The 27440-nt window shown below is 43.3% G+C and overlaps 4 protein-coding genes across 5 annotated transcripts; 3 read left to right on the top strand and 1 right to left on the bottom strand.

Moving 5' to 3' along the window:
• Positions 1 to 45: 45 nt before the first annotated feature.
• On the top strand, positions 46 to 9259 carry LOC108098023 (organic cation transporter protein). 2 transcript variants are annotated; one of them, XM_017200687.1, is made up of 7 exons: positions 46 to 535; positions 2339 to 2533; positions 6159 to 6558; positions 7118 to 7385; positions 8148 to 8695; positions 8758 to 8903; positions 8968 to 9259. In XM_017200687.1, the coding sequence occupies exons 1-7, from the start codon at positions 146 to 148 to the stop codon at positions 9058 to 9060; spliced, it is 2040 nt and encodes a 679-aa protein (XP_017056176.1). In that variant the 5' UTR covers positions 46 to 145; the 3' UTR covers positions 9061 to 9259. The 2 variants fall into 2 exon arrangements, with proteins under 2 accessions (XP_017056176.1, XP_017056168.1); XM_017200679.1 differs by lacking the exon at positions 2339 to 2533.
• Positions 9260 to 9850: 591 nt separating this feature from the next.
• LOC108097376 (mediator of RNA polymerase II transcription subunit 15) lies at positions 9851 to 15156 on the top strand. The gene is made up of 3 exons (XM_017199629.1): positions 9851 to 10010; positions 13851 to 14719; positions 14813 to 15156. The coding sequence occupies exons 1-3, from the start codon at positions 9990 to 9992 to the stop codon at positions 15036 to 15038; spliced, it is 1116 nt and encodes a 371-aa protein (XP_017055118.1). The 5' UTR covers positions 9851 to 9989; the 3' UTR covers positions 15039 to 15156.
• LOC108097391 (histone deacetylase complex subunit SAP18) lies at positions 15084 to 15859 on the bottom strand. The gene is made up of 2 exons (XM_017199650.2): positions 15640 to 15859; positions 15084 to 15554 (listed from the first exon to the last, which is right to left on the bottom strand). The coding sequence occupies exons 1-2, from the start codon at positions 15703 to 15705 to the stop codon at positions 15168 to 15170; spliced, it is 453 nt and encodes a 150-aa protein (XP_017055139.1). The 5' UTR covers positions 15706 to 15859; the 3' UTR covers positions 15084 to 15167.
• Positions 15860 to 15960: 101 nt separating this feature from the next.
• On the top strand, positions 15961 to 26929 carry LOC108097384 (protein sarah). The gene is made up of 2 exons (XM_017199639.2): positions 15961 to 16313; positions 25386 to 26929. Exon 2 carries the CDS (start codon positions 25392 to 25394, stop codon positions 26274 to 26276), a length of 885 nt encoding a protein of 294 aa, XP_017055128.1. The 5' UTR covers positions 15961 to 16313; positions 25386 to 25391; the 3' UTR covers positions 26277 to 26929.
• Positions 26930 to 27440: the final 511 nt, after the last annotated feature.

Here is a 27440-nt window from a genome sequence, read left to right on the forward strand (position 1 = left end):
CGCCGAACATTTAACGGTTTCAGATCGACGCCGACGGCTGAGATACCAACGATCTACGCGGGTTTAATTCATTTTCAATCGATCGATTGCTGCTAAAATCGGCAGTCTTGGAAAATCGTTTAGATATCGTTCGAAGAAAAATAACATGAGTGGCGTGTTGCGTCGCGGTTCCTTGAATTTCGATTGTGTGGGCGGACCGCGAGACAAGGGCAGAGGAAGCCTGGAGGCGAACCTCTATGGCGGATATCGCGAGACAAGGCCCGGTCCGAAAACCCCGGAAATCAGTGTGATAGCATTGGACTTTCGTCGCTACTCCGAGGACTTGAAGAAGCCGCCGCCGACGGAGCAGAGGGAGCAGCATCAGCAGCAACAGCAACAGCAGTCGCCGCCTGGCAAGGACCTCAGCCAGGATGCGGACAGCGACGTGATATCGAACTTCCTGGGACACTACACCCGCTGGAGCTTCCTGTGGACCCTGCTCCTTTGCCTCTTCCAGCTGCCCACCACCTTCCACCTGTTCATGTTTGTCTTCCAGGTGAGTTTCGGTTTTATGGCTTGGCAAATATTTGCCCAGTTGATTGCGTCGCCAAAAACATCGAAATCAAATATTATGGTAGGTAAACCCACCGCCCTAAAACGAAACACGCCCCCCTTCGCGGGGAAAAGGGGGAAATTAGGGCTTAGACCGGAAGAAAACATTGTGCAACTGATTGATTGATTGAAAGCTGTGGAAGTCTGTGAGTGATTTGCACTAATAATAGTCGGCTAATTGGTTGTGTATCTCTGGGATGCAAGGTGTTGACAATGAAGTAATTACCTGGTGAAAAGGGAAACATGTTTTGGCATTGCCTAAACGTTATCAAATGAGTTGGCGTAAAGTGACTTACGATTTCGACCAAAACAATTGATAACACTTTGGAGAGCAGCCACTTGAGTTGACTGGCCTACAATCTCGCCAAAACGCATGCCGATTTCGACCACACTTTTTTGAGATCACTTGGCTCCAATTTATGAAATACTGTTTGAATGCCCCTCGAAAAAAATTCGCGGCCTTCGAGCACCTTTGACCAACTTTCAGGGAGGCTGTCACAGCCACTTTAGAAGCCATTTATCGGTGGACAGGTTGCGTGTGCATCATTTGCCTATGATTCGATGATTCGCTGACAAAGGTAATCAGGGTAATCAATGCCTAGCGTGCCAATGTTTCACCTACAAAAAATAACGCCAAATCAAAGGGAGCCGAGCAAAAACCACACTCGACCTTGACACACACGATCGATGGTACGATGGATCGGTGGATCGGTGGGCAATAGAGCTTGGCAAGAACCAATGGAAATTGCAAGAGTCATTCAAGAACCCAAGAAGTTGGCCAAACTGAGCACAGTTATTTTGCAGAGGTTAATTATATCAATTGAGAGGCAATAAATTGGGGAATAACTATAGAGATTGGTTAACCTTAGGAATTATTGTGATGCAAGAGGGAGGAAGTGTTTAATCATTTGTTTTGGTAGTATTTTTTAAATTTGTTTGTCACAAATTGTTAAAGCAACAGTTTACCCAAATGCACTTGTAGATAATATGATTGGTTTTTAAGTGTCTAGTCTTTTTCCAATAATAATATCAAAGGCAAAACCCAAGCAATCAAAACAATCAAACACTTTTATCAGCCCAAACTATAAAAGTTTTTAATCATCTATAGGGACTGTATTGGTAGCGAAATAGACAATAACCAAGCACTTCTGATAGCAGTTAAAACTTTGGCGGCATATTTACATGAACCAATCAAAAATAGACGGTCGCAGATAAGATTACCAACGGCAGTCAAACTAAAGAAAGTTTGGAACTATAAAGATATCTTTATGCTGGCGGGATATACCAAATGAGTTCGACGTGTCGCAGAGTGTGCATCAGCCTTGTGGGAGGAGTTGGTCAAGGCACTCCCCGGAAAAGGTCGTCGGTCCAACGTAATAAAGTCATCAAGTGGTTCTTTAATGACTCACTTGGCCGGGCGTGAAGACGGACAGTGTTAACAAGTAATTTGGCTATCGTAAAATCGCGGTGTCTGCTGGTTGGTCATTATCTCAGGGCCCCCCTTGGAAATCTGTAACAACGGCGCACCTGCATAAAACCGGAGACTCGGTCGAATCTCTCTGACACACGCACTCTCGGCTCTCGACACCTCAGAGCAGCAAAAAAATTAAACACCGGCCTGCCAAATCTTGCATCTGAAACCAATTTGAATTTCATAAGATATACTTTCGAAAGCCAGCGTTCTAAACTCAGTTGACTTGCATCGCAAGGCGCAAACGGTTGCAATTAGAGTCGCAACAAAATGGAGCTGGCGGATGCGAATTCGGATGGCGAGGCCTCGCCCATGTTGGAAGCTGGCAACATGGAGGAGCTGGACCAGTTGCACACCAAGCTGCTGGAGCGGCTCCTGGGCTGTTTGTCCCGCTGGCAGGGTCGCTGGTGCGCCCTGCTCTCGATCTTCCAGGCCATCTGCACCTTCCACATTTTCGTCTACGTGTTCCAGGTGAGTCGGGTTGACTGCTCGGCCTCTAGCCACCCACCTTAGCCATCGTTGCGCTCCATCGCCTGCCATTGTGGGTAGTGCCTCCAACTCCACCTGCACTTCCACTGCCACCTCATGCTGGCCCAATGCCCAAACATCGACATCGGCAGAAACAGAGACAACTACTTAAGTACAACGCAACCGCAATTGACAAGGTTCTGTTTGCCCAGCAAAAACAAACACGAATATATACCCGTGCCTCCCCCAATGTCAGTTATCAGCAATGTGCTCGTGATAACGAGAAATCAAGTGACTCCGATTGCAGGTGTGAGTGGGGCGGCTAAAACCTGTTGCCCGTTTTCGCGCTCTCGATATATATTGTTTGCAAGGTGTGCAGCTACCTACTGATCCGCAAAAGATACTGTTCCATTGAGCGGATTTGGGAGCGGGAATATCTGATTCGTTTTATTGCCGAACAACGAATGCGTTTATTGAACTAGCTGTTTCAGAAAAGATTAATGTTTATTAGGATAAACAATGAGTGAAACAATTTTTGTTTAATTGCAAATATTAGTTGCCTAACTGTAGAGATAATTAAATATTTTTGCTACTGCTTCTTTGTATTGAAATAACTGAAATTCAGGTAGCCTCTAAATGTTTTGAAAAATTAACTTTTAATGTTTTCTTGTTAGTCACAAACCGTTATACTTTATGTTATTTTTAATATAATTAGCTAATCAGTCTAAAATGCGCCTTGGACTTATCCACTTTAATTGTTCCACTTTGGGCTTAATTATTGACACACAATAATTGCCTGCGGAGTAATAACAAATTTGAACTGGCTTAGGCCGAAACTTGTTTGCCATCTGCCCGCCCTGCACCCCAAAATCCGTTGATGTGTTTACACCGATTTAATGGCATATATTTGACAAAGTCTTCGTGTTGGATTACCGTATCTTAATTGGCCAAGTCCGCAAATTGCATGCTTTGTGTTATTTATTGTGAAGACGACAGCTCGCTCGGTGGATTATGCTCTGTGGTCTGACACCATGACAACACGATTTCCCACCGAGCTGGCATAACTTTTCAATTAGTTTCCACTCCCAACTGATCCATATCAGGTGGTGTCGATGGTGTCGGTGGTTTACTCCGACTTCAATTCAACCCAAGGTTGCCTTCGAAAGGTAACTCTCTGCCACAGGCCAATATTGACCGCTAACTGTCTAAATATATTAATTAAACAATAATAATAAAATGCACAGAGATACCTTTTGTGAGAAACATTAAGCCCGGCACACTGGTCTCCAATCTGCTGCACATAAAATCGAGTTGGAACTAACTTTTGAAATGGCAATTTAAATACTTTCTCAGCTGGGGTCACTAGATGACCCTGTAACAATTAAGTTAATAATCGCCCATGAGCACCTGAAACGCATACACGTTGTATTATACTCAACTGTCCGGTTTCCTCCAAACACGAAATCTCCAGAAGGTTAGATAAAATAGATAATTGAAGACTAACCTATTTCTTATTAAATTGTATAAATTTAAATTTAAAAGCAAATTAACTACAAGAATATCAATGCCTTGATCTGTTTTTTAATGTATTTTTCAAAGTCATGACAACTTCAAAATATATAGGGCAATAAAAATAAAATCTACTTTTGGTAACAATACGTTAACCATATAATTTACCCATCACACACATTTAATTATTCAAAACAATTATTTTAACAAATTAGGTGTAACTATATTCAAAGTGTTGGGAACGTAGGTACATATGTACATACATAGGAAATGTCATTTGTGACAAGTTGGACAGATTAGATGAAAAGGTAAATAAATTAAACAACACAATAGTAAAATTTTTCTTGAGAATACAGGAAATTGTTCTCATGCCACGCTTGAGTTAATAAACTTTACTAAGATTTCACTAAACAATTGAATGCAAATTCAATAAAAAGTTTTCCGAACCAATCAATTAAGATATGTCATTATCTTATTAAGAAACAATAGTTCATGTTTTGTCATTAATCGTGCTAATCGTTGAATATCTTAATTGAGATTTGCATTGTGCAAACATTTAGCAAGGGTGCTTGACCTGGTAAATCCCCCACTTAGTGACTTCTGAGCATTACGTTATTAGAAAGCAATAAAATTCCTTAAAGTGGTAAAAAAATATTTCTGCAAATGAGATTATAATCCGAGGGTTATGATTAATTTGAGCCTTACCCAGTGTGCCAGCCTGTCATTAAAATAGAGCGCACTCTCAGGTGCAGCTCGTGCATATCTGTAAATCCAATTTATCAAGCGAAATTTATGTGGCCCATGTAGTCGAGAACTGCCCACGTTGTGGCACAAAATTCCATTGTTGGCCGAGAGTCTGTTTCGCTATGCAAATGCCTGAAACGTGACATGTAACCGAGTGGCAACAGAACAACTGCCACGGCGGCCACAAATGACATCAGAACCTGCCACGCGATCAACGTTGGCAGGAAAAACCCGGGCATAAAACCTGAGAGAAAATGGGGAAAAAGCCTTAAAAAAAAAAACGCAATCAGCAGAGCACGCCTTTTACCGCCGTTAATTATTGAAAATGTTTCGCTTTCTTGTTAAACTTCAACTTGAACTTGAAACCATTTCCTCGGTGCGCATACTAAATGCTTAATTGAGGCACGTTCAATGTCGGCCGAGGCTATCAACCTGTTGTAAGTTGCACTTGTTAGCGAGGGGCGGCGATTCGGAGTGGGCGGTGGTTAACAACCCTTTCGCCTCCTGCGATTGATAAGCCGCTTTCATTGAATCGATCATCAATCAGACGGCCGCACATTTCTGTTCGTGTTGTAACAGCGTTCAGTAATTTCAGCCGTGTTAACCTGTCACGAAACATTTTGCAATCGAAACCCAAATGACAAATGGGACTGGCTGTAAGCAAACTAACTACGAGCAAACCGCAATCGACATGCGGAAGAAATTTAAACGGTTTAACTACCGATTTAAATTGTGTCTGGCGAAATGTTTCCGAATCGCCCGATCTCCGATTCGATTTATAGCTCCGCAGGCACTTCGCGTTCGAACTTTGATTGGCCGCCGTGGAAGTTAGGAAGAGTTAATGTCTTATGTAGTTCACGTAATTGCAAACGTGAATCGAATGCTGAAGCATTCCAAACTTCAGTATTCCGATGAGAACTTGTTACTGAATTTCTGTGTTTCTTAGATTTTTATTGTGAGTTTTGTATGCAAAGTTATTTATGAGTTTATGAAAGTCTGAATTAATAGAGCTTGCATGACATTTGATTGCTAAGACAAGTAACATTTGGTTTAATTTTAAGAAACTGGTTATAAATATTTTGAATAGCAATCACATTATAAATGGTATTAAAAGCAGCGAATGCGATAAATTCTACTTCTTATCGGGAGCTAAAACACAATCTGGGGAAAAAGCTAATTAGGCAAATAAAGATAGGTTCATGATTGTTTGAAGGTCTTCACTCCCGTATATCATATATGTATTCGGTCTGGAACTGATTGCTGCTAGTTATTATTGTACACTTTTGTTTTGCTTGTATTTATTTTTAATTTACAGTTAAATTATTAGGTTTGAACGTTTTCCATTAAGAGTTTTTTACATTTTTTTTTTTCATAGATTGCTCCCAAAGACTTTTGGTGTGCCCGACCGGATAATCTCCTGCAGATGAGCGTTTCCGAATGGCGAAACCTCAGTCAGTCGACTGATGGATGCCTCCTCCTCGACATGGACTATTCCCAGGTGACTTATGAGGATAACCAACTCATTAATTGGCCGGCAAATGCCACCGAGTTGGGCTACCGAAAGTGCCAGCACTTTGAGTTCTCCGACGAGGAAGGAACGGCCAAAACCTTGGTGCAGGAATTTGAATTGGTTTGCGGAAGGGACATCCTCAGTTTGGTGGAGACCTGTTTTCTGGTGGGAGCGGCAGCAGGAGCGGTTCTTAGTGGTTGGATATCCGACCGCTTTGGCAGGAGACACACCCTAATGGCATTCGTCACTATTCAAAGCGTTTTTGGTGAGTAAAACTATGCAAACAAAGAAACCTTTTGTTTATAAGAATTTCAAAGTAGAAATATTACCATAATTTAACTGTGAACATGTAGGAGTCCATCAACTAATTATGATATTTAGTCAGTAATAATTCTTTATATATTCCAAAGCCGAATCAATCAAAACACTTTTCAAGATAACCCAAAAGATCCTATATTTTCTAAGACCGGTTTAAAGTAACTAATTAATGATTTTCCAAAAGACGTAGGTGTCTCATCTATTTTCACCTGTGTAAATTAAACAGCTGAAATGGTAACTGTCCGAAAAAGGTCTCGGGGTTCGAGGATTCCCTTTGACCATGGCAATTTGAGTGGGGTTCATTTTCTAATTGTCATTTATATGCAGCTTTGTCCGTGAATCGTTGGGCTAACAGCTGCATTTGCATTTGTCCTGCTCCCTGGGCTGCCGGGCTGGGATTTTAATTGACTTTACACTCTTATTTACGTGCCCGACCTTGCCACTGACATTCCGCACCGCCTGCCGCCCTTTTGGCCACCGACTGCGTTCTCTGCTCCCCGTTGCAGGTGGAATTTTGGCCTTCTCAACATCGGTGGCCATGTTCATGTCGCTACGTGTTATAATTGGATTCGCATCAATGACCGTGACTGTTGTGAGCTTCGTACTGGTTGTGGAGCTGGTCTCCGGCAAGTGGCGCACCGTAATCGGCATTCTCAACATTCTGCCCGTGGCCATCTCGTACGTCCTCTCCGCCGGACTGGCCTACCTCATCCGCGACTGGCGGCACCTCCAGCTGGCCATCTCCTTTCCCTGGCTAATCATGCTCAGCATTTGGTAAGTCCGGTAGGGGGAATCCTGGGTGTCCAATTATGAAGCGGTTATTTGGTAACACGAACATTTGCTGGAGGGAAATCGAGGTCTTTTTATGCACTCCGCTTTGGGCGGCGTATTCATAAATGCTCTAATGATATTTAATTTAATTAAGCGGATTTATTGTATGAATAAACACGTTATAGTTCATTTGAATTACATTCATAACAATTTTAGTATATTGTATGGGGCATAGTTTTTACAAACAAGTAAAAATGCACGTGACGGCCAACAGTTTTTTGTTAACACAATTGATATATTTTAGCTTTAAATGGAAAGCCAAACCTACTTAATAATTAGTTCAAGTTTTGCGTTAAAATTACTGATATTTATTTAGAAATTATTATAGCAAGGGAAAAAAATTTTATTGCTTAAACTAAACTATGTTTTAAGCTGAAAACCCTAGATTCTATGTGTAGCTTAAATTGGTTGTCCTCTGCCGAACACATTTCAACTTCAAAGCGTAAACATTTTCAGCGGGCAGTCAACTAAATGAATTGACAACAGAAAACCGAGCACAACACAATGCGTGAGATCAATTAGATTCCGGCAGGGACAAAGAGACCCCTGTCCAGTGAATTCCTCAGTGTTTATCCTTGGGTGCAGAGCGGGCCAAAGGAAGCCACATTAGCTGACCGCTTTCGAAATCAAATGAAAAAATTCCTAACAGCCAATAAATACCATTGCATGACATTGATTCCCACCGCCCTTTTTCATCCCTTTCAGGTATTGGCTGCCGGAGTCGCCCCGCTGGCTTTTGGCCCAGGGTCGCTTGGATGAGTTGTGCAATCTAATTGAGCGAGCGGCCAAAACGAACGGCACCAGCGGCAGTCTGCCTGGGAACTATCGCAAGACCCTCGAGGCGGCGGTACCGCGGGCGGTCCAATCTCCACCAGAATCAACAGCTGAAGAGGCGAAGGCAGCCGAAGCGGATGCACCAGATCCAAGCTCCAGTGGTCATGTGAATCCCCTGCTGGTGGTATTCAGCGCCAAGTATTGGCGCACCACCTGCCTCACTTTGGTCATCTGGCTCACCCTGATCATCATCTACTTTGGACTCACTCTGCACCTGAATAACTTGGGTGGCAATATATACATAAACAGTGCCGTGGCTGGAACCGTGGAAGCCGTGTCCATTTGCATTAGCATCCTGGTGGTTTTGAAGGTGGGAATACGACGAAGTCTTATTGGTTATATGCTGTTACCTGGCATCTGCTGTCTGGCCACGAATCTAATGCCAAGCCAAACGGGAGTGATTGCACTGGCCACCATAGGTAAGTTGTACCCATGACTTCATTAACAAAAGCAATCCCTCAATGGCTATAAACTCTTTCAGCCAAGTGCCTCATTGGCGCCAACAATGCCATCATTCCGACCTACACCGCGATGCAATATCCCACCATCGTTCGCAACTTTGGCGTTGGCATGGGCAACTTGGCATCGGGCGTTGCCCTAATCCTAGTGCCCTTCCTCTGGCATCTGGTGGGTCCTTCAAATCGTTTACCTTCGTTATCATCATTTTACCAATCCGTATTTGCCTCTGCAGGAGCACATTGATCCCTTGCTGCCCTTGAACGTTATGGGAGTTTGCGGCCTGATTGGCGCTGTAGCCATCAGTCTCATGAAGGATGTGGAATAACCTAGAGCTGGATTTGGACTTTCAAGAGGGACTGGAGCTGACTTTCCGTTTTGACATGCCTAACTGTGATATATATTGGACCTTTGGGGGGACATTGCGCACCCGCACTAAATCGTTTTTCTCATTCTAGCATAAACTATGATTTTATTTTATTTATACTTTCATTGCATTAAAAACACAGTATTTTTATGATATGCAAAACTTGCACTAGTTAATAATTTGGGTTGAATTTAATATATTTTTTATTAATTAATTTAGTTTTTAAATATACCTATTTTTAGTTCTTTTTACCAAGTAATGGTTTTAAAAGGTTTCCATAAAACAAACATTCTATAAAAGTACCCATAAGTACAATGGTGTGAAACCTTGCTATGTTTCCTATAAACCAACTTATTTAATACATATACCATTGCGCATACGCTCCGTTGGCCAGACTTTCGTGGATTAAACATAAACTTTAAGCTTGGCTCAAGCGTTGCCAGCTCACCCAATTCAAAAGCGGACCGTTGAAGGCGGTAAAAGTAATTTAAAACTAAATCACGTTCCTTGAGCTGATCGATACCAACCATTCTTCATGTCTACAAAAGAGTGCAAAAAAAGCAGGCTGCCCTGTCACTTTCGTTACTTCATCAAGAGATGCGCTCCAGTTTCGACTTGGTCATTTATTGCATAGCCATGCCAAACACACACCTCACATAAATTTTCCGCTGGTTGTTAAAGCTTCGATTCGCTTTGGAGCTGGGGCTATAAAGTCGCCTGCGCACCTGGCGGGCCCAACATTTGTGCGATCAACGGTTAGCCAAGAAGTACCAGGTGCCCTGCGGATAAAATAGTTCTCCTCGCCACAAAGAGTGCTTTCTTTTCGTCTTGCGGAAGTGTGACAAAAGGCCAGAAATTAAAGAAGAGGAGCCACCCATTCCAGATCCATCATGAAGCTCCAACTAATTGCGGTAAGTTGGATGCGAAAAACCACCCAAGGATTTAAAACGTGTTAGTGTTCTCCATTTAATCATGCAAGTGAATCATAAATATGCAAGTATCAAGGTCGTTCGGTTGCCAGCTTAAAAGACTCACATTCGATCTCAGATTGAGACATTGCTATTTACGAGTATTTGCATTAAATAGAAAGTGTGTACCTGTGTCTCAATGCAACGCAATTAGCAATTAATGTTGGCTAATTGACATTTCATTCCGTTTGGCATCATAAAACCCAAGATCGAGCAACAAAGGAACCTACATCTAAAGTATGCGATACAATCGCTCAACAATTGTTTTGCACTGTGTGGCCCAAGAATTCCGATTGAGGAATTACCAAACCCAGCCCTCGGGTCAGAAATTTTAACGAGCATTTGTTGGCTTCAAGCCCAGCTCCGCCTTAACTTTGCAAAATTCCCCCAACCTCCATTATTAACCTGAATATTGGGCACGCGAAATTGACTCGCAACTGACTTAAGTTCAATTTGTTGTGCAGACAAAGATTATCAAAGCACTTTGCTACTGCGCAAAGCTGATGAATTGTCAATTATGGGTTAAATAAATTAAATTATTTTCGATTCGATCGCCAAAATCAATCAAAACCAACAAGTAAAAATAACCTTGGTTCAAAAGACGTTTATTATCCAGGTTTAAATGTTCATGGAAATCAAAGGTTTTTGTAAAAAATGTGTTACCCTTAATTAGGAAGAGCAAATCGTCCTACAATCCTAAAAAGACAATAGGAAATAATTTAGTTCGTTAAATTTCACCACAAGGTAAATCATATCGCATTTGGATAGTGTTAAATTTTTAAAAGATTTTATTTATTTTAAGTATCAGGTTATTAAAAAGATATTAAAGTGAAAACTTAAAACTTCTGAAATTTCGACACCAAAAACACGTCTTGAAAATCCAATAAATCAGCGACTCTAATCAGATTTGCATGCCTTAGCTTGATTGATTGATTGTCTTGTCCAAATTATGGATACGGCCTAATGAGTTCGCCAAAAATTGGACCAGAAAATGAATTGTTAACGACAAGAAACACTCAATTTGCCGGTAATTTTGGGAGAGTATTGTTCGGGCGCAGTTCGTCACGACACGTTATTGTGCGAGCCCCGATTATGTGTACCAAGGTCGTCGGTGGCCGCAGCTAATAACTAGTTATGGGCGATTGGGATCCACAAAAATCGCACCCAAGGCGATGCAAATTCTCGGCACGCACACTCCACTCAGCTGCAGTGGCTGCAGGCAGACTCGGATACAGATACAGATACAGATACCGCTTTAGATACTTGGCAGCCAGCCAAGCCGACGCATTTGGGCGTAGTGTGCTGGGATTACGTAATGAACGGGTATATAGTATGTGCCTGCATAAATAAGCCTTTATACATGCATAAGTGTTACATATTTTTTGAGACCAAAGCCGGCTCGAAAGTGCACTGACAACTATTCCAGCTCAACGAGTCCGGCCAGCTCAAAAAAAAATGAGATAAAATAACGAATGCGGCGAATGCCAGGCTGGCATAGGACATATTTTCGATTTCGTTCGCCCGTTCGGTCAATGGCCATCAAGGCAGTCAAGGCCGGGCCAGAAGTCCTTAGCCAAGCTGTTGTTACTAATGAACCGATCATCAGAAGTAAACGAATAAACATCTTTTGTTGCCTTTCGCTGATTATGATGATGGTGCTACATCAGAGGAACACCCACGCGAGTTTATCCCGCTGGGCTTGGCTCCACTTGGCTTGACTTCACCTGGTTCAGTTTCGGCTTCGGGTTGGGAACACCTTCCATTACACACTTACACATGCCTACGAATTTTTGGGTTTTCGGTTTCCTTGAACTGCGACGCAGACGCAGGCGGAGTCATAAAAGCAATTAAATCAAATCAAGTTCCCCCGCCGAGCAATGCACCCAAATAAATGGCTGCAAGTGTCTGACAGGCCTTGCTCAGTTTCAGACTTGGCTTTTCATTAGCTCAAGAGCCAAGTAGTTCACTTGACCAGGTAGTTGGGCAGCCAGCCAAGCCGCCACTGGCCACTGGAATGTTCGGCTTGAATGGCCCGAACACAAACACAAACAAACAAAAAACAAAGCCAATAGCTCAGATACAGGAAAATAATGGATAATAATGGGAGAAAAATGTGTTGACTGCATGCATAACAAAATCTGCATGAGCCACAGGCTTCATTGACTCGTTTGATTATTATAAGCTGTAATAGTTATTTATGTTGGGACAATTGAATTATGGACCACAACCCGAAGTGGACTGCTTTTATGAGTATTAAAAAATTGTTATTTAATCAATAAAGTTTAATGGCTTGAGGAGATTTGTGTCTTTATTTTGCTCAGCCCTATAAATCAAAATTTAATAGATAGGGAGAACAATGCAAATTACAAATTGATATGAATTGCATATAACTAAAATATTTAACAATTGGTACAATTGGTAAAAATCTGAATGACCATAAATTAAAAATGAAAAAAAATTGAAGTCAATTTGCATTTAAGGAACTCCTATCTATTTAATTCCTATCCAAAGCTTATCGTGTCAAGAACTCTAATGGAAAACATAATTCCGTATTGACTTTTGTCCACTTCCCCCACCAGTAATTCTTTTATATAAGCTACGCGGCAATGTGGGGCAAAAAGTTATCTGATCTGTGGCCAGATGGAAACCGAAACCAAAGCCATAAGCCGGCTATTTGCCCCCGCGTTCGCCCCAAGAATTGTGTAATAAAGGCGGCTGCTAATTAAAAGTTGACACACTCAATTCGTGCTAAAATAATGAAGCCGACTACTCGGTCGGTCGGTCACTTGTCCTAGACTTTGACTTCTTTTCCGAACCGGAAACTTTTGGCCAATGTGCTTGCCACATGCCACATAACTGCGATCATGCAAATTACGCAATCAAGACGGCAAGACTGAAATGTTTTCGTTTTTCTTCTGTTTTTGGTCTCGCTTTTGGCTTTGGCTCGGCTTCTCTTGGCCTGGCTTTGGTTTTGGTTGTGCTTTTGGTTTTGGTTTTTACTTTTATGATCGATCGGCAGCGAGGCGGGGCAGAAATCGCGATTTGTTTTATGTTCCACATTTACAGCCATTACAGTATTGCCACAATTGTTTTTGCCGCCGCCACACCGTTACAATTACAAATTGCAGCGGCAGTACATAAGCGGTTGATAAATTTTAAACCAGTTTGCGGAGGTGTGAGGTGAGCAACTTCGACCAAGAAGTGCCACAAGAGTGGCATTGCGAGGGGAACGCTTTTTCGATTCCCGAATTTGTGGTAATTAAAAGCGCCATGCTAAGAGGCATAAACTTACAAAATATAAAAAGAAAATGGATTGCATTGAATTTGTTTAAAATGCTATACAAATGCTTTTGAGTTGAAAAAGAGAAAAATATGTTGATCATTAACAAATAATTGAAGTTCATCATAAATTATCCTCTAAATTACCAAAAAAAAATATATATGATTAAATAAAAATTCGCTGGTTTTTTGTCTTCTTGTAAACTTGTTGACCAATTAAGATACGACCAAGTTTACCAAAGTCGATTGGGTTTTCCGCCCCCAAAAACAGTCAAAGGGTGATGAAAATTCTAAGAAGCAGTTGGCCGAGAAGCTTGTCAAAACAGCCCATATAAAATAATTAAGAGGGACAAAGCCATAAGCGAGAAACCAGACGGTGGCAAATTAGCCACGTGTGGCATGCTGTTGCCAAACTGGCTGCAACGCCTTGTTCCGGCAATTGGCACAGTTCGTCCTTATATGGCCTGCACTAATGACTCCCATTTTTTTTTCATCCAATCGCAGCTCGTTTGCAGCGCCCTCGCTTTGGCTGAGGCCCAAAACTATCCGCAGCGCTTGACTATTCCCGGAGCGGTGGCATCACCTGGTCCACTGCCCCAGCGACAACCTGTTCTGCGTGTCCGTCGACCAGGACCTTCTCTGCGACAGCAAAATGCCATCCTGCCAGCGGTGACGCAGCGCATTGCCCTCGAGGAACGTCCGGTGACGGAGGCAGCAGAGGATGAGCAACCGGAGCCATATCTCCCGAATCTTCTGCGCGAGCAGCAGTTGGCCCAGGCCCAGCAATCGCAGTTCCAGCAGGCAGCTGCCGCCTTCTTGGCTGGCCAGCAACCCGTCGAGCAACCCTCGCCGGTGCAGCAGTTCCTTCAGAATGAGGACTCCCAGCCAGCAGCCATTCTGCCAGCTCCTCCTCGCTTCCCCGCCGAACGTCCATCCATTCCGGCTCCATTGAACCGTCCCGCCGCCTTCAACGACTTTGGCATCGGTCGGTTTGAGAACTCGCAGAGGTTCGGGCTGGAGCGACCCACTCCAACGGCAGCTGCGCCACCACCACCACCACCTCCACAGCCCCAACGAGTGGCTGTGATCCGTACGAGACCAGCGACAGCCGCTGTTCTGCGTCCTGAGCCACCAGCACCACAGCCTGTGGCCAGACCACGCCCTAAGCCCGTCCAGCCGCGTCCCATCATCGATCAGAACCAACTGCAGGACGATCGCATCGACCAGCAGCAGCAGCAGCGCCGCAAGCAACCCGTTTCCCAGACCATTCGGAAGTGGCGCGAGGAGAACGAGGACGGAAGCATCACATGGGGCTACGAGAACGACGATGGCTCCTTCAAGGAGGAGTTGATCGGCACAGACTGCATCACTAAGTAAGTAGAGCGATCGGAAACTAGGCTTTCGCGCCATAGATCTTAAAGAGAAACTATTTATGTAATTTCCACCCACAAATTTTCTTCCAACAGGGGCACATATGGATACGTTGATCCAGACGGTAACAAACGAGAGTACCACTACGAAACGGGTATCAAGTGTGACCCGAACAACCGAAACAACGAGGAGGAGCTGCAGGAGAACGGCTTCATCAACTACGAGGAGAACCGCGCCGTGTTGCCCAACGGCCTGGAGATCGACATGACGCAGCTGGGCAAGAAGAAGTCGAAGCGCCCGAACGGCATCTACAGGAACTGATACTCCCCAGCACATATGTTTAGTCCCTTAAGTCAAAGCAGCTCGTAGGTCGTCTTACTTGTATTCCACTTATAATTATGTCAAGTGAAAAATTAAAAATGATTAGAATAGATTGAAATACGAGTGAATTCAGTAGGGTCGCTGACGCCTGGCAGTGGGTGGCAGACGGTTGGGCGGCGTAATCGAGATATCCAGAAAGTCTCCGATGCTGAACTTAGCCTGTGCGAGTGTCGTGTTATCATCTATGCCCTTCTGGCCCGTGCATGTCACTCCTATTTCGCGCATCTGGAAGTGATTGTTCCGGAAGTTGGGGTACACAACGGCAAAGTCGAAGTAGGTTCCTTTTTTCCTGGTATCCGGATTCACATCCCGCACCAAGGAAGTCAGTTCGTGGAGGGTGGCGTCTTGCCAGGTATAGATCTGCAGCTCGTTGGTGGGCACATTTCCGAACATGTACTCGGAAACGGAGTGGTGTCGTCCGGTGGAACAGAAAACTCGGAGCAGCAGCGGGCAGGTCTAAAAAATAAAGCACATAGTCTATATTAGTATCTAGGGAAACGGATTTACATATAAATAAACAATGCCGGTGAACCGCACAAACCTTCTCGCGGTCAATTTGCTTGACCTGAGTCTTTTCTTCTACGATCATAGACTCCACGTTGGCCATGGTTTACTTTTGAGAGATTCTTTCCCACTAAATGCTCTAATTTTAATATAAAATTAGAAGTTTTTGATCAATGTTTGGGCTTCTCTTTTGCTACTCGCGTAAAAACAGTGTTGCTAAGCGTTAGCAGAGCGACGCGATTCCGGTTAACAATCGCACATCCCTGAGTGTGACCGTTTTCTTTCGCAATAAAATCCGAGTTCACAACCAATTTAAGTTGGTGGTTTTGTGTGGGAACTGAGTTTTTTTTAGTAGCATTTTTTGGTGGAGCATTTGGGGAAAGGCACTTCGCTGTCTGGTAAGACTGATTTTCGCCTCTCTCCCAAAAACAAAATTCTTCGCGAGCGGTTGTGTCGTCGAACGTAAAGTAGCGCGTCTCCGCGAATGACGCAGACTGGAAGCTTCCACTTGGATGGCAATCGGCTAAATAACATTCAACAATAGCGGTGCACTTGCGAATTCCCGTTGCATTGCAGCCAACAAAAACAACAACTACTTCGCACAGCAGCAGGAAAACGCAACAACACAACAACAAAAGAGGGGAAAAGTGCCGTTTGTTATTGGCGCATAAAACCGAATCGCAATTTGGCCTCTGAATAGTTTTTAAAACGGTGAGTAATTTGTGAAAGAGGTCCATTTGCATACCAAATTGAGCTGTGCACTTATTTTTTGCAAGACTTTCTTATGTAACGCAGCAGCTGAGTTTTACGTGCAAATTGTTGCTGTGTTACCACTTTCAGTCTTTTGTGTGGGTGCCGCAGCGTCTGCGAAAAGTCACCCCCTTTTTAACCACCCCCATTGTCAACCGCCTCTCTTGCGATTTGTTTATAAACATTCAGCCGAAAGCCGCTAAAACGGCAAGGAAAAAAGCAAATTGTTTTTATCAAAAGAAGTACAAGGTTATCCCAGCCCCCGCAGAGAAGGGGGTTTCCATTTTGCTTATTTTTATGCACACGCCATTATTTGCCAACAGAAATGCCATGCTGTTTTTGTTGTTCTAATTTTACCCTTGCAATGGCGTGCACAGCTAGTCGTGGGGTTTTAAATCTCACAAAGGCTTTTTCAAGTGTGAGTAATAAAATTATGATCTTAACTCAATCCACTCGGCTTACTGGGAACTTCGAATTTCAAAGCCATACTCTAACCATCTTTCAACTGAAATTAAATTATTGAGCAAATTTACTTTCCAACATTATACATAAACTTGACGTGTGATATTTTAAACACACAAGGTCTAAATAAGATTACAATAAAATCCCAAAAATATAAATAAGGTAAAATATGTACATATGTACACAATTTATTATATGTGGAAAAAGTTCCCAAAAGGAAATGAACTTTTTTCACAAAACCCCCCCTTAGATAAAATCCAGAAAAACAGAAGAGGGTGAACCCCTTTAAAAGGGTAACCCCCATAAATTGTGATTAATGATTTTAAAACCCCCCTTTGATTCAAGGTAAAGCGTATTCTGGTTTCGGCGTGTCTGTTTGTTTTTGGCTAGCTCCTGTTTTTAAGTCCTCGAATCCACACCCACCTCGTTTTGATCCTGCAGCAGCTGTTGTTGCCACAGTTCCTGGTACTCTTGCGTGGGTGCAGGATATTTGTTGTTCCTGCCGCTGCTGTTATTGAATTTCCCTCCTTCATCCTTGGCCATCATCCACTCTGCTCTGCTCTCCTCTCTTCTTCGTCCTCCGCGCAGCCATTGTTTGCCGGACTCGAATTCAACGGAAAGGGGAGCGGGGGGAGGGGTTGCAGCCGTGACCGTGACTGACAGCCCGTAACCCCAACACCTACCACATAGTGGACCATGTTATTGTTATCGCATACTTTTGCAGCCACTGCACTGTGGCAGTAAAAAGCACAAAATTAGTTTTTCAAGCACATTCTTGGCCACATAATGAACATCGAAAGTGATGAAATTAATTAAATATAGATAAAATTCAAGAGACCTTGCTAATAGAAGATATAATCATACTGCAATGATGAACAATTTAAAAATATAGTTAGGGCTACTGATAGATTGGGCATAAGTTGGTGAAATTACAAAAGTAAAACTAAATATATTCTATTTAATTAAAAAATAAAAGATTAAGAGCTTGAAACCTAAGCCAAATCGAAGAAAGTATGCTTAAAGTTGAAAGGCGTTTTGAACTGTGTACACCCATGAAAGTCTTCAATTAAAGAAGAAACATTTCTGAAGTTAACGACTTCTAACTTAAGGTAGTTAAAGATCAGAACAGCCAAGTATATGTTGTTTTTTGAAATTAAATTCCGCCCACTGTTCACGGCCTTAACTCTGCGGCTGCTGCCTGAATTTTAAGCGTGGCAAGTCCTTGGCTGAAAAATGAAGACGTATGTTTGTACATACATATAAGCGGGGGCGATTGAGGAGGTTTGTTGCCACTGTTGCGGTCGCTTTGTTGCTGCTGCTTTCGTCGGTTTTTTGTTTTTTTTTTTTGTGAAATTTTAATTGCTTTGAGCAACAGTAGAAGCCCCTGGCTGCTACAAACCCAATCCCGAACGATTCCCGAAAATTCCCCAAGCAGCACAACGAGTTGGGAAATGGCAAAGCGAAACGTAACCGAAAGCAATAAATTCACAAATGCAAATAAAATAAGAGCGCTGCTGTTGCTCAGCTCCTGTTCTACGAATATGTATTTGATTCTATTTTTTACCCGGCTAGTTGACAAGGGCGAGTGCGTGGGCGTTGTTACTGCCAGCAAAACACAACACAATGACCTGGCTGTAAGTCTCGACCTTGGCTTTGCATAGCGACCTTTGCGTCGCTGTGTCCTTTTTTTCCATCGCCACAAATATCCCCACAATGCCCAGTGGCGCCCAGTTGTCTGAGCAGCGAAGAAAGATTCACTCGCCGTTTCCAATCCGGTTTCCATTTCCCAGCCAGCTGTTCAGACTTTCGGATAAAGTGCACGCTCAAAAGAATCATGACAAATTAATGCCTGTGAACAAAATAGCAACTCATCGTGTCATGGGTAACAGATGTGTGTTTTAGAGCGATTAAAAACAAGAATACAAGATAGCTGGGAAGGAACTATTAGCAGATAACAGCTATTATATGCAGCCAAGAAATGTGGCCGGTTATTAAGCTATTATCTTGTTAAAAGTTTTTACATTACTGCATAGAATCATGCTAACGTCGAAATTGGTTTAATTACCCATTTAAACAAGAAACTTTGAAGATTCTTTCCTTGTATCAACTTTTTTTTGTATGTTAGTCTATTATAACTGATTATTATTAAATATCATATAGGATATTTGATTTGCTGTGTTTTGGTTTGACCCACTTGAACAAAAATGTATATGTTTTGATTAATTCAAGAATAGATTCTATATAAATGACGTCAAGTATAAAGTGTGGTAATGAAAGCAAGGCTAAGCAGTATTTTCCCAAAACAATCTTTAAATCAGAATCGAAATCACTCGAAAACAACCCAGTTTTAAGAGCTGGCAAGAGGGGAATAACAAACTGTTTTTGGTGGAGACCGGAAAGATCACTCGTCCGTACTTTTGATTGGGACCGACTACAATCGACGGCGGACAGATATGAGAGTGCGTATATTTGCCCAGAAAATTATGTATACGCAGCGTTTCCTCATTGAGCGGCGCTGCTGACGCAAAATAAATGAAACGGTTTTAAAATAAAAGCAACTCATCTTTTTCCCCCTGCGATTGCGGTGCGGTCTGTTGTCGCGTCGTCTGTTGTCCATTTTATGCTATTTCGGTTTGCGTTCGCTTTTGTTTTGTTTTCTAGCTTCTTTGCTGTTGCCGTTCTGCTGCCTTTTTGCCGGGGCTTGCCAATTGATGAATTGAGTACAGACCAACCGCTGCCGTCGGCTCTTTCGTCAATTGGCTTGACTGGATCTAGCTGCAGTTGCACTGACGTCACGTCCCAGCAAAAGTGCCCCTAACTCACTTAACACATCGGTCTGATTGGCATCGCCGTCGATTGTATTCGAAACCTTGCATACGGTAGTCAAGTCGATTTGGCACGACTCGTTTGGACTTGAGGTTTGAGGTATATACCGGCTGTAAACGTCTCAATTATCGATAGTAGCAACAGCCAAATGTTATCTTTTTTTCGTGGGCAAGGGGCTAGATGCGACCGTTTGGTGCGTCACTGGGAACTGGTGATAAGAAGCTCTTCAAAGTAGGGGACTACCGTGGCCCTGATTTAAAATAACCATCTGGTTTCAACCATCTGAACTTAACCTTGAACTGCTGATAGCACTGGCGCACAGAAAGTTTGATGCCTAAGCAAATGTTTAATTTATTGGAGCAGCAACTATTGATCTTCTGCCCTGCGCAAAAGTGAAACCACAGTTAACTTTGATAAACCCCTCCCCGAATTCGGGAATTTCGGGCGGCACATGTCGGCGATGGCTGGCTCTTAATATAAATCGCTTTTGCATAGCTAAGTTGGCCAAACTATTTTCGTGTCAAAACGCTGACAAGACAGCCGGCCCCGCAGAGAAACCCACAGATGCACACTCATGGAGGCGCACAGTTGCGAGTGACAGGCGACAACAAAGGGGCTGGTCGATGGTTGTTGGAGGACTTCTTTTGGGGGGTGAGGGAAGAACTCCTCCGAATCGCCCAAGGACTTTGAGTGATAACAATCCAATTTGCAAAAGTAGCGGGCGGAGGGGGTGGCGGTGAACTTTGACGGGTGTGTGGGCCACATCAGAATTTGCAATTCCGATTGAAGGTCAGTCCAAATGCCAGGAATATTCTGCCCCAAAAAGTCTAAAGCAATCGTCAGAATCCGTTTGCCACATACACTTGCTGCAAAATTTGTTTACAAATCTATTGCGGTGCGGGCCATCGGTGTGTAAATGATTTAATTAACAGTTTATGCCTGAAAGTGTCGGGTAATTACGAAAACCTGATATTGTCATGCAATGTCAATAGGTAAATTCAGCAGATTCAGTAGCATTCCCCTCGGATGCTGAGAGCAACCCACAGAGTGCTCAGTATCAACAAAGCGAGTTGCTATCATCGCAGCCCCTCGTGAATGCTCCATGGGCGGTGGGTGGCCAGCGGCGGACTGCCCCATGAATAAGGGGATTAGGTTTAATGAGTCCACAAAACAAACCCACACAGCTGCCTATTGAATTAGTAAGAGCATTCGGGACACACAGTGCGAAACGCCGCCGATGGGCAAATAAAAGTTCATTCAGAAAAGTAACCGATAACTTTCGGTGTAATTAATCTGTTTATTGAATTATTTGATTCGAAGATGGGATGGTAATTGGTTTTTTTTTTCTGAGCTAAAAGGTGTGATTTCGTTACTATATTAAGGAATTGGTTTCATATTTCATTCGTTTATAAATTGACCACCTATAATTAATCAGAAATGATGACGTTTATACCTAAATGTATTAGATTACTCAATATATTTGTTTCAAAAGAAATCCAATTTTGTATCATGGATAAAATTTTCCTTAAATAGAGGTGTTTAATCTGACCCTAGCTTTACATTTTTGTCTCGCTGGGTATTTAGTACACACAATTCCCGCTGATTTGCAGACCAAAGCTAAGCCATTTTGCATTTTGCACACACGGTACATGCGACCAATCAATGTCCTGCCAATCAGCTGTATTTGTTCCGTTCCGCCCACGTCCGCCCACCTGGTTTGTGCCACTCCCAGGTAAATCAGCCCACGGTAGGTAAGCTTTTGGTGAACGTTTCACCTTTGGCAGCAATTATCCAACCGCAGCAGCCGTGGAAAGTCAACTCGGTTTTGTGCAGAGCTCATTTACAAAGGGGCTAGGTGTGTGTTTTTGTCCGTGTGTGTGTGTGTTTGGATGTGTGGGAAGAATAGCATACTTTCAGGTGCAGATAAAGGTGTATTTAAATTTCCAGCATTCCACATTCTATATGCAAGTGCGAATTAGAAATCTCAGAACTTACAGAACAAATGAGCAGAGAACGCTGGTTGAACAGATGGAAGTTTCAAACTAATTAGGATTCAATTAATTCTGTTAACAAATCTTCCAGCTGAGGCTTGCGCTTCAGACACGTTTCGCGTGACCTTGCGAACCTTTTACTGCCACAGAATGTGTGATAAAATTCTCGTCCACCTGCCTAACGGCCAGATACCGAACCTGACCGCCTGACCTTTAGCGTTCGCCTTGAAAGGATTCCGGTTGCAGCAACACATGTGACATGTGGCAAACGAAGCCGACACTTGCAGGCTTAAAATATGAGCAGCGAGCCCCGCAGCAACCGCAGCAAGAAGATGTAATAACAAAAACAAGCTTTGAGCTCGGCAAAAATACCCGTACCATTTTAATTAAATTCCCAGCGAAATGCCCATCAATTGCGAATATCTGACTCTGGCAGGAATTGGTTCGAGGGAAAGTTTAAAATTTCAACAGGAAATCAAATTAATCTCGCCCCCAACATTATTTGCATTTGCATTGAAATAGGGTAAACTGAATCTGCATCGGCAACTGCAAACTGCAGCAGCATCTGTGATGAAGAGTGGAAACGCACTCATGGGATTTGCCTTTTGTCACGAAAACGAGACGATAATGTAAATAAGGCTACAATTCACTCGCATTCGCATTCACACACGACCGATCCATTTTAAGTGGAGGACGAGTTTCAATTAAATTGCAATTCACAAATTTAAGCGCTTAAGGGATTTAAGGATGAATGTGAATATGATAGTTTACTTTATTCGAACACCATGAGCTTATGGAAAGAAAATCCTTTAAATGTTAATATCATGAATATTTAAAGGGAAACATTACAGATTGCTTGTGTAAAACATTTACATCGCTTTAACCAATTTGTTTTATACTCTTTTGTGTGCGGCTTTTTCGAGCAGCCCAATAAAGCCGTCTCACATGATTTAAAGAGCTTTTGCGTGTCTTTGAGGTGGCTTGTGTGCCAGGCTACTTACGGCTAAAAGTCTGCAAAGTCTCTCATGACGGGATGAGCCGAAGGATGGATGGATTGGCGAGTGAATGGATATAACATATAAGGGGACGGATGGAGGGCAGGATTCCCCGGGAGGAGGAGGAGGGGGGCGACCACTTGATATAATGATGACAGCAATTATGAATGAGTGAAGGTCGCCGGCTAACGACCGGCAGGCAATTCATCATCATGTCGAAACCACGGCACCGCCCTCCTCTGAAAAGTGGGCGGGGCTGAGAGCTACTTTTGTCTAGTTATCAGTGCGCTTTCGGCCAGCTTTCTTCGCTTTTTTTTGCAACGGATTGCGTGCAGGAACAATGACGTCACACCGGGGCCAAACAATTTGCATGCCAGTAGCTCGTTTTTGCTGACTTGCAATTGCCAACGTCCTCGCAAGAGCTCCTCCCGAGATAGGGATCAAGCTCCCCGACGAACTAAGTACACACGTCATGAACGAACGAAGTTTCGCCCTGGATTCAAAACCCATACAGAGCCCCCTCCACTTCCGCTCCGAGCACAAGTAACAATTGTGTGGGAGTGTCCTTTCAAGGAAATCAATCATCCGGAAATAGATCAATTCGGCGTTGTGTTCTTTTTTGGCCTTTGTTTTTATTGTTAGCTACGCTTGGCTCTGTTGTTGCTCTGCTTGGCTGCGTTGAGGTGAAAGTCAACAAAAAACGCGGTCACAAAAGGAAGAGTAGAAGTGGCAACAATCCTTCAGGCAGGATATTTCGGGTGGCAGAGGTCTGGCACACTTTAAAACATCGCACTTGGCCTTGTCGTCCCTTCAAGTGGTTATTCATTTTTCGGAGTGCATAAGTAAGATGGCTTATCGCAAATGGGTTGTTGCAATTTAATTAAATTAAAATGCTATCCACTCCACAGAAGGACCCTTTATTTGCGTGCTTAGGTAGATCATGATCTCAGAAAAACATTTATTACTGGGCAAAGATAAACAAATTATGTAAATTGAAATTGCACGAGATAACATAAATACATTACCCAATTTACAAAAACTGCACGTGTGCACTTCTAAATGGCATTGAAATGTTTTTGACCATCAGCAATGTTATTGGCTAGAAATTAAGTAGAGCATCGCCAGGTTATAAACGCCATGGCTTAAGCAAAATTAAAACCTCTTAACAAATTATCTCTTCATCTTAGAATGCCAAAGAAATCGATTTTGTTATGGCAACAATAAAATCAAAATTCTAATTAAAATCCATTAAAAGTTCTTTCAAACGGGTTTGTAATTTATGCTCAAAGTACTAATTAAGAAAAACAAAGAAAACATTTTCGACCCATGGCCCTGGCCCCTCGGTCGCGAAATGGCGTCTCGTAAAAAGTTTGCAAATTTCACCACCCGAAACTAAGACAATTTCGGTTGGCCAAGCCGGCGCAAGGAACCATTTGCATTTGGCCAAAATAGCTGCCTCCCCGGGGTAAACAGCGTATAATTAACTCACTGCATATTGCTGATTCATGGGTCACAATAAAACATTAGGGGAAAATGCTATTTTTATAGCATACAAATGGGCGCCCATCCAGAAGCACGACGACTGCCAGTTATTATAATAAAACACACTAAAAGTTCCCTTCGGATTCTTTTCCTCGGGAATGGGTTTCATGCCGGTCACAGGTGCGAAAGCAGACACACGTCACCGTATTCGTATTCCTGTTCTGACGCCAGCAACGTGGCGCCAGTTCCTCAGTTCCAGTCATTCATTCATTCATTCACAAAAAATTCGCCACTATTAATCACCCGTCTGGCGCTTTTCCCTCTTCGTTAGTTTTGTGCCACGCGGGCATAACAATAAAATCAAGCGCAGTTGTGAATCAACAGTGCGTCACCATCGAATCCCCCTTGATACTCCAACCGCTTGGTTGGTGGAGCCTATTGATTGGCTTCACGTGTCGATACTTAAGTCCTTTCTGCGCCGAGACACACTTCCTTGAATTCCCCCGTCACCACTCCGCTCAAAACTCAGACAGGTCTGTAGTTTTTTCGGTCGCGTAATTGGCTGTAGGGTTGCTGGTGGTAAGCAATTTTTTATTGTCGTAGCGTGGCGCTTGAAATTTGTTGCAAACGTGTTACGTAAACAAAAACATTAGCCCAATGCCAATGTTGTTTGCCCATCACCCTTTGGTCCTTGTGTGGAATTAATTTGCAAGCGCTGTTTACCAATTTTTTAGAAATGTTTGGCGGTGAAGGTTGGCCCACTGACAGTTCTATTTATGGAAAATGTCACCGACTTGTTGAATCCAATTACTGTAAAGTTATTTTGCGTTCGGAGCTATAATTAAGGGCCGTACTTATTTAAAAATAGCAGTAATGATTTGTACGAATTTAGATTCCGAGCAGAAGCTAGCTTCCCACAGGAATTGCCCTTGAAACTATGCTAATTGTTCGTAATGAGCTTAGTTATAAATAATTCTTGATTCTACGAAATGACTGAGGAGAAATATAAATATTCCCGATGTTAATTGAACTTTAGGTGCTTTAAAGGTCAGCTTAAAAACCACTTATTGAACTTTTGAAAAAAGGCGGGCACTTAGAATAATTTTTTTTACCGCTTTGAAGATATTATGAGAATGTGTTAAAAGCTAACTCCACCTTTTTATTAGTAAATTAACGTTAATAAAGCGTAATTAACCACTGGTGGTTTTTATTTTACAGTTCTAAGAATACCTTTATCCTGAGATAACTGGTTCTAACTCCTTTTTCTGTGATTTCAGGCAGCCATGTCCGACGCGGCCAAGTCCAACAACAACGCGTCTGCCGATGGACCCGATCCAGCCACTCCCGACGCTGCTGGAGGAGCTGACGAGGCGAGTGACGCCACGCCCACAACTCCACGCGGCAATCACAACAACAACAACAGCGCCAACGGGAGCGCCAAAAGCAAGAACAAACTAAAGTCGACCCAGAATAGCAGCGGAGGCGGGAGCATAGACAAAATGTCACCGGATCAGGACATCTTCATCAACGCCGCCGACGGTCTGCCCAATCAGCATCCGTCGCTGCCGAAGGAGGGCGATGTGGACAGCGACACGGAGCCGGAGGTGGATGCCGATTCGTTTGACGACCTACCCACCTCGATCATCGTGACCAACATCCACTCGGAGGTGTTCACCAATCCGGAGCTGAAGCACTCGATGGAGGAGCTATTCCGCACATTCAGCGAATCCGCCACGTTCCAATGGCTGCGCAGCTTCCGCCGCCTGAGGGTGAACTATGACAACGCCATTGCGGCGGCAAATGCGCGGATCAAGCTGCACCAGTACGAGTTCAACAAGAAGACGGTGATCACGTGCTACTTCGCCCAGCCGGTGACACCGGTGAGCAACAAGAACCTGCAGCCGCCGGCGCCGGTCAAACAGTTCCTCATCTCGCCACCCGCCTCGCCGCCAGCCGGCTGGGAGCCGCGCGAGGAGGGCGAGCCGCTGGTCAACCACGACCTGCTGGCCGCCCTGGCCAGTCTCACGCCCGGCGAGTCGCACGAGCTGCATCCCCAGAGCGAGGACCAGCCGGCCATCATTGTGCACACGGCCATGCTGGCGGACACGGCTCCTGGGCTGCAGGCCAAGACGCCGATCGTCCAGACGAAGTGCCCGGAACGGGCATAATCACCCGGTGGTGGACGAAGCTGAAGACAAAGCTGATAACTTGAGTTGTAGCATCCAAACGAACTGGACAACGGGTTGGGAACCGATCACGACACGATCACGATCCGCAGATGGATGGGGCTTGGATTGAGTATTTTTTTGTAAATATTTTCAAATTCAATTGTGATTAATTTACACATACATTTAGCTACGTTCGTATGTTTGTATTACTAGGCACTCGAACTCCCATGACCCACATACATACTTTCCCACCCACCAACCTCCTTCAAGTGTAGCATTTACCCCCGAATTGGCTTCTGATACAAGTTCTTTGGCTAGCAACCGCATCTAGATGTGTTTATCTCTCTCGATCTGAGTGTGTCTACGTGTAAGAATATCGGTGTGTTAACCCATCGCGACTACCTGCTAACGATATCTCTATCTCTGTGTACCTTCGATGGGAAATCGCTGCCAGAGGCGCTGCCGAGAACCGCGATCCGAAATCCCAGATATAAAGCTAATATATCTATGTAAATGTTAATGTAATTCTAAGCCAGCGAAATGGTGTAGCGGTATCGCATCAGATATCGCCATACATGCATACGTATATAAATCTATATGCCTACGTGTAGTTAAAACTTAAATTGAAAAAATATATTCAAATTCGAAATGAATGTTCTCAAATGTACCAAACAAAACAAAAAAGAAGAAATAACAAAAGCGAAACAGAAACAGAAAAACCCGAAACAGAACTCTTTCAGACAAGTTTAATTGACGGTTGGTGCAGCAGGAAACATGCTGTGGGGCAAGTGGCAAGTGGCACGTGGCAGCGATGGTTATGGATTTGACATTGGCAATCCCTGTCGACAATTGGCAATTGGATAGTGCAATTGAGTGGAAATTACTGAAAACTTTCCAGGGCCAAAGGAACTCGAATTGGGTTTGCCCTTCTGGGGAGGGGATAAACTTTAATTGGGGGAAAAGTTTTGGGAAAACATTGCGGGGAGCTATGGTATACCATAAAACCAATATAGTATACCCGCTCGATACGAAAATCCACAAGCTTTAGCTGATCATTTGTATTATACTTTTGGGGTTCAAATTTTGTAGGTATCTATTAATGACTCAACCTAAAAGAAGGCCTTTTTTTTTTGAATTGCATATTAGGGTGGCTTTTATTTTAAA

Source organism: Drosophila ficusphila, unplaced genomic scaffold, assembly GCF_018152265.1.
Source record: "Drosophila ficusphila isolate 14025-0441.05 unplaced genomic scaffold, ASM1815226v1 contig_791, whole genome shotgun sequence".
Classification (NCBI taxonomy): domain Eukaryota; kingdom Metazoa; phylum Arthropoda; class Insecta; order Diptera; family Drosophilidae; genus Drosophila; species Drosophila ficusphila.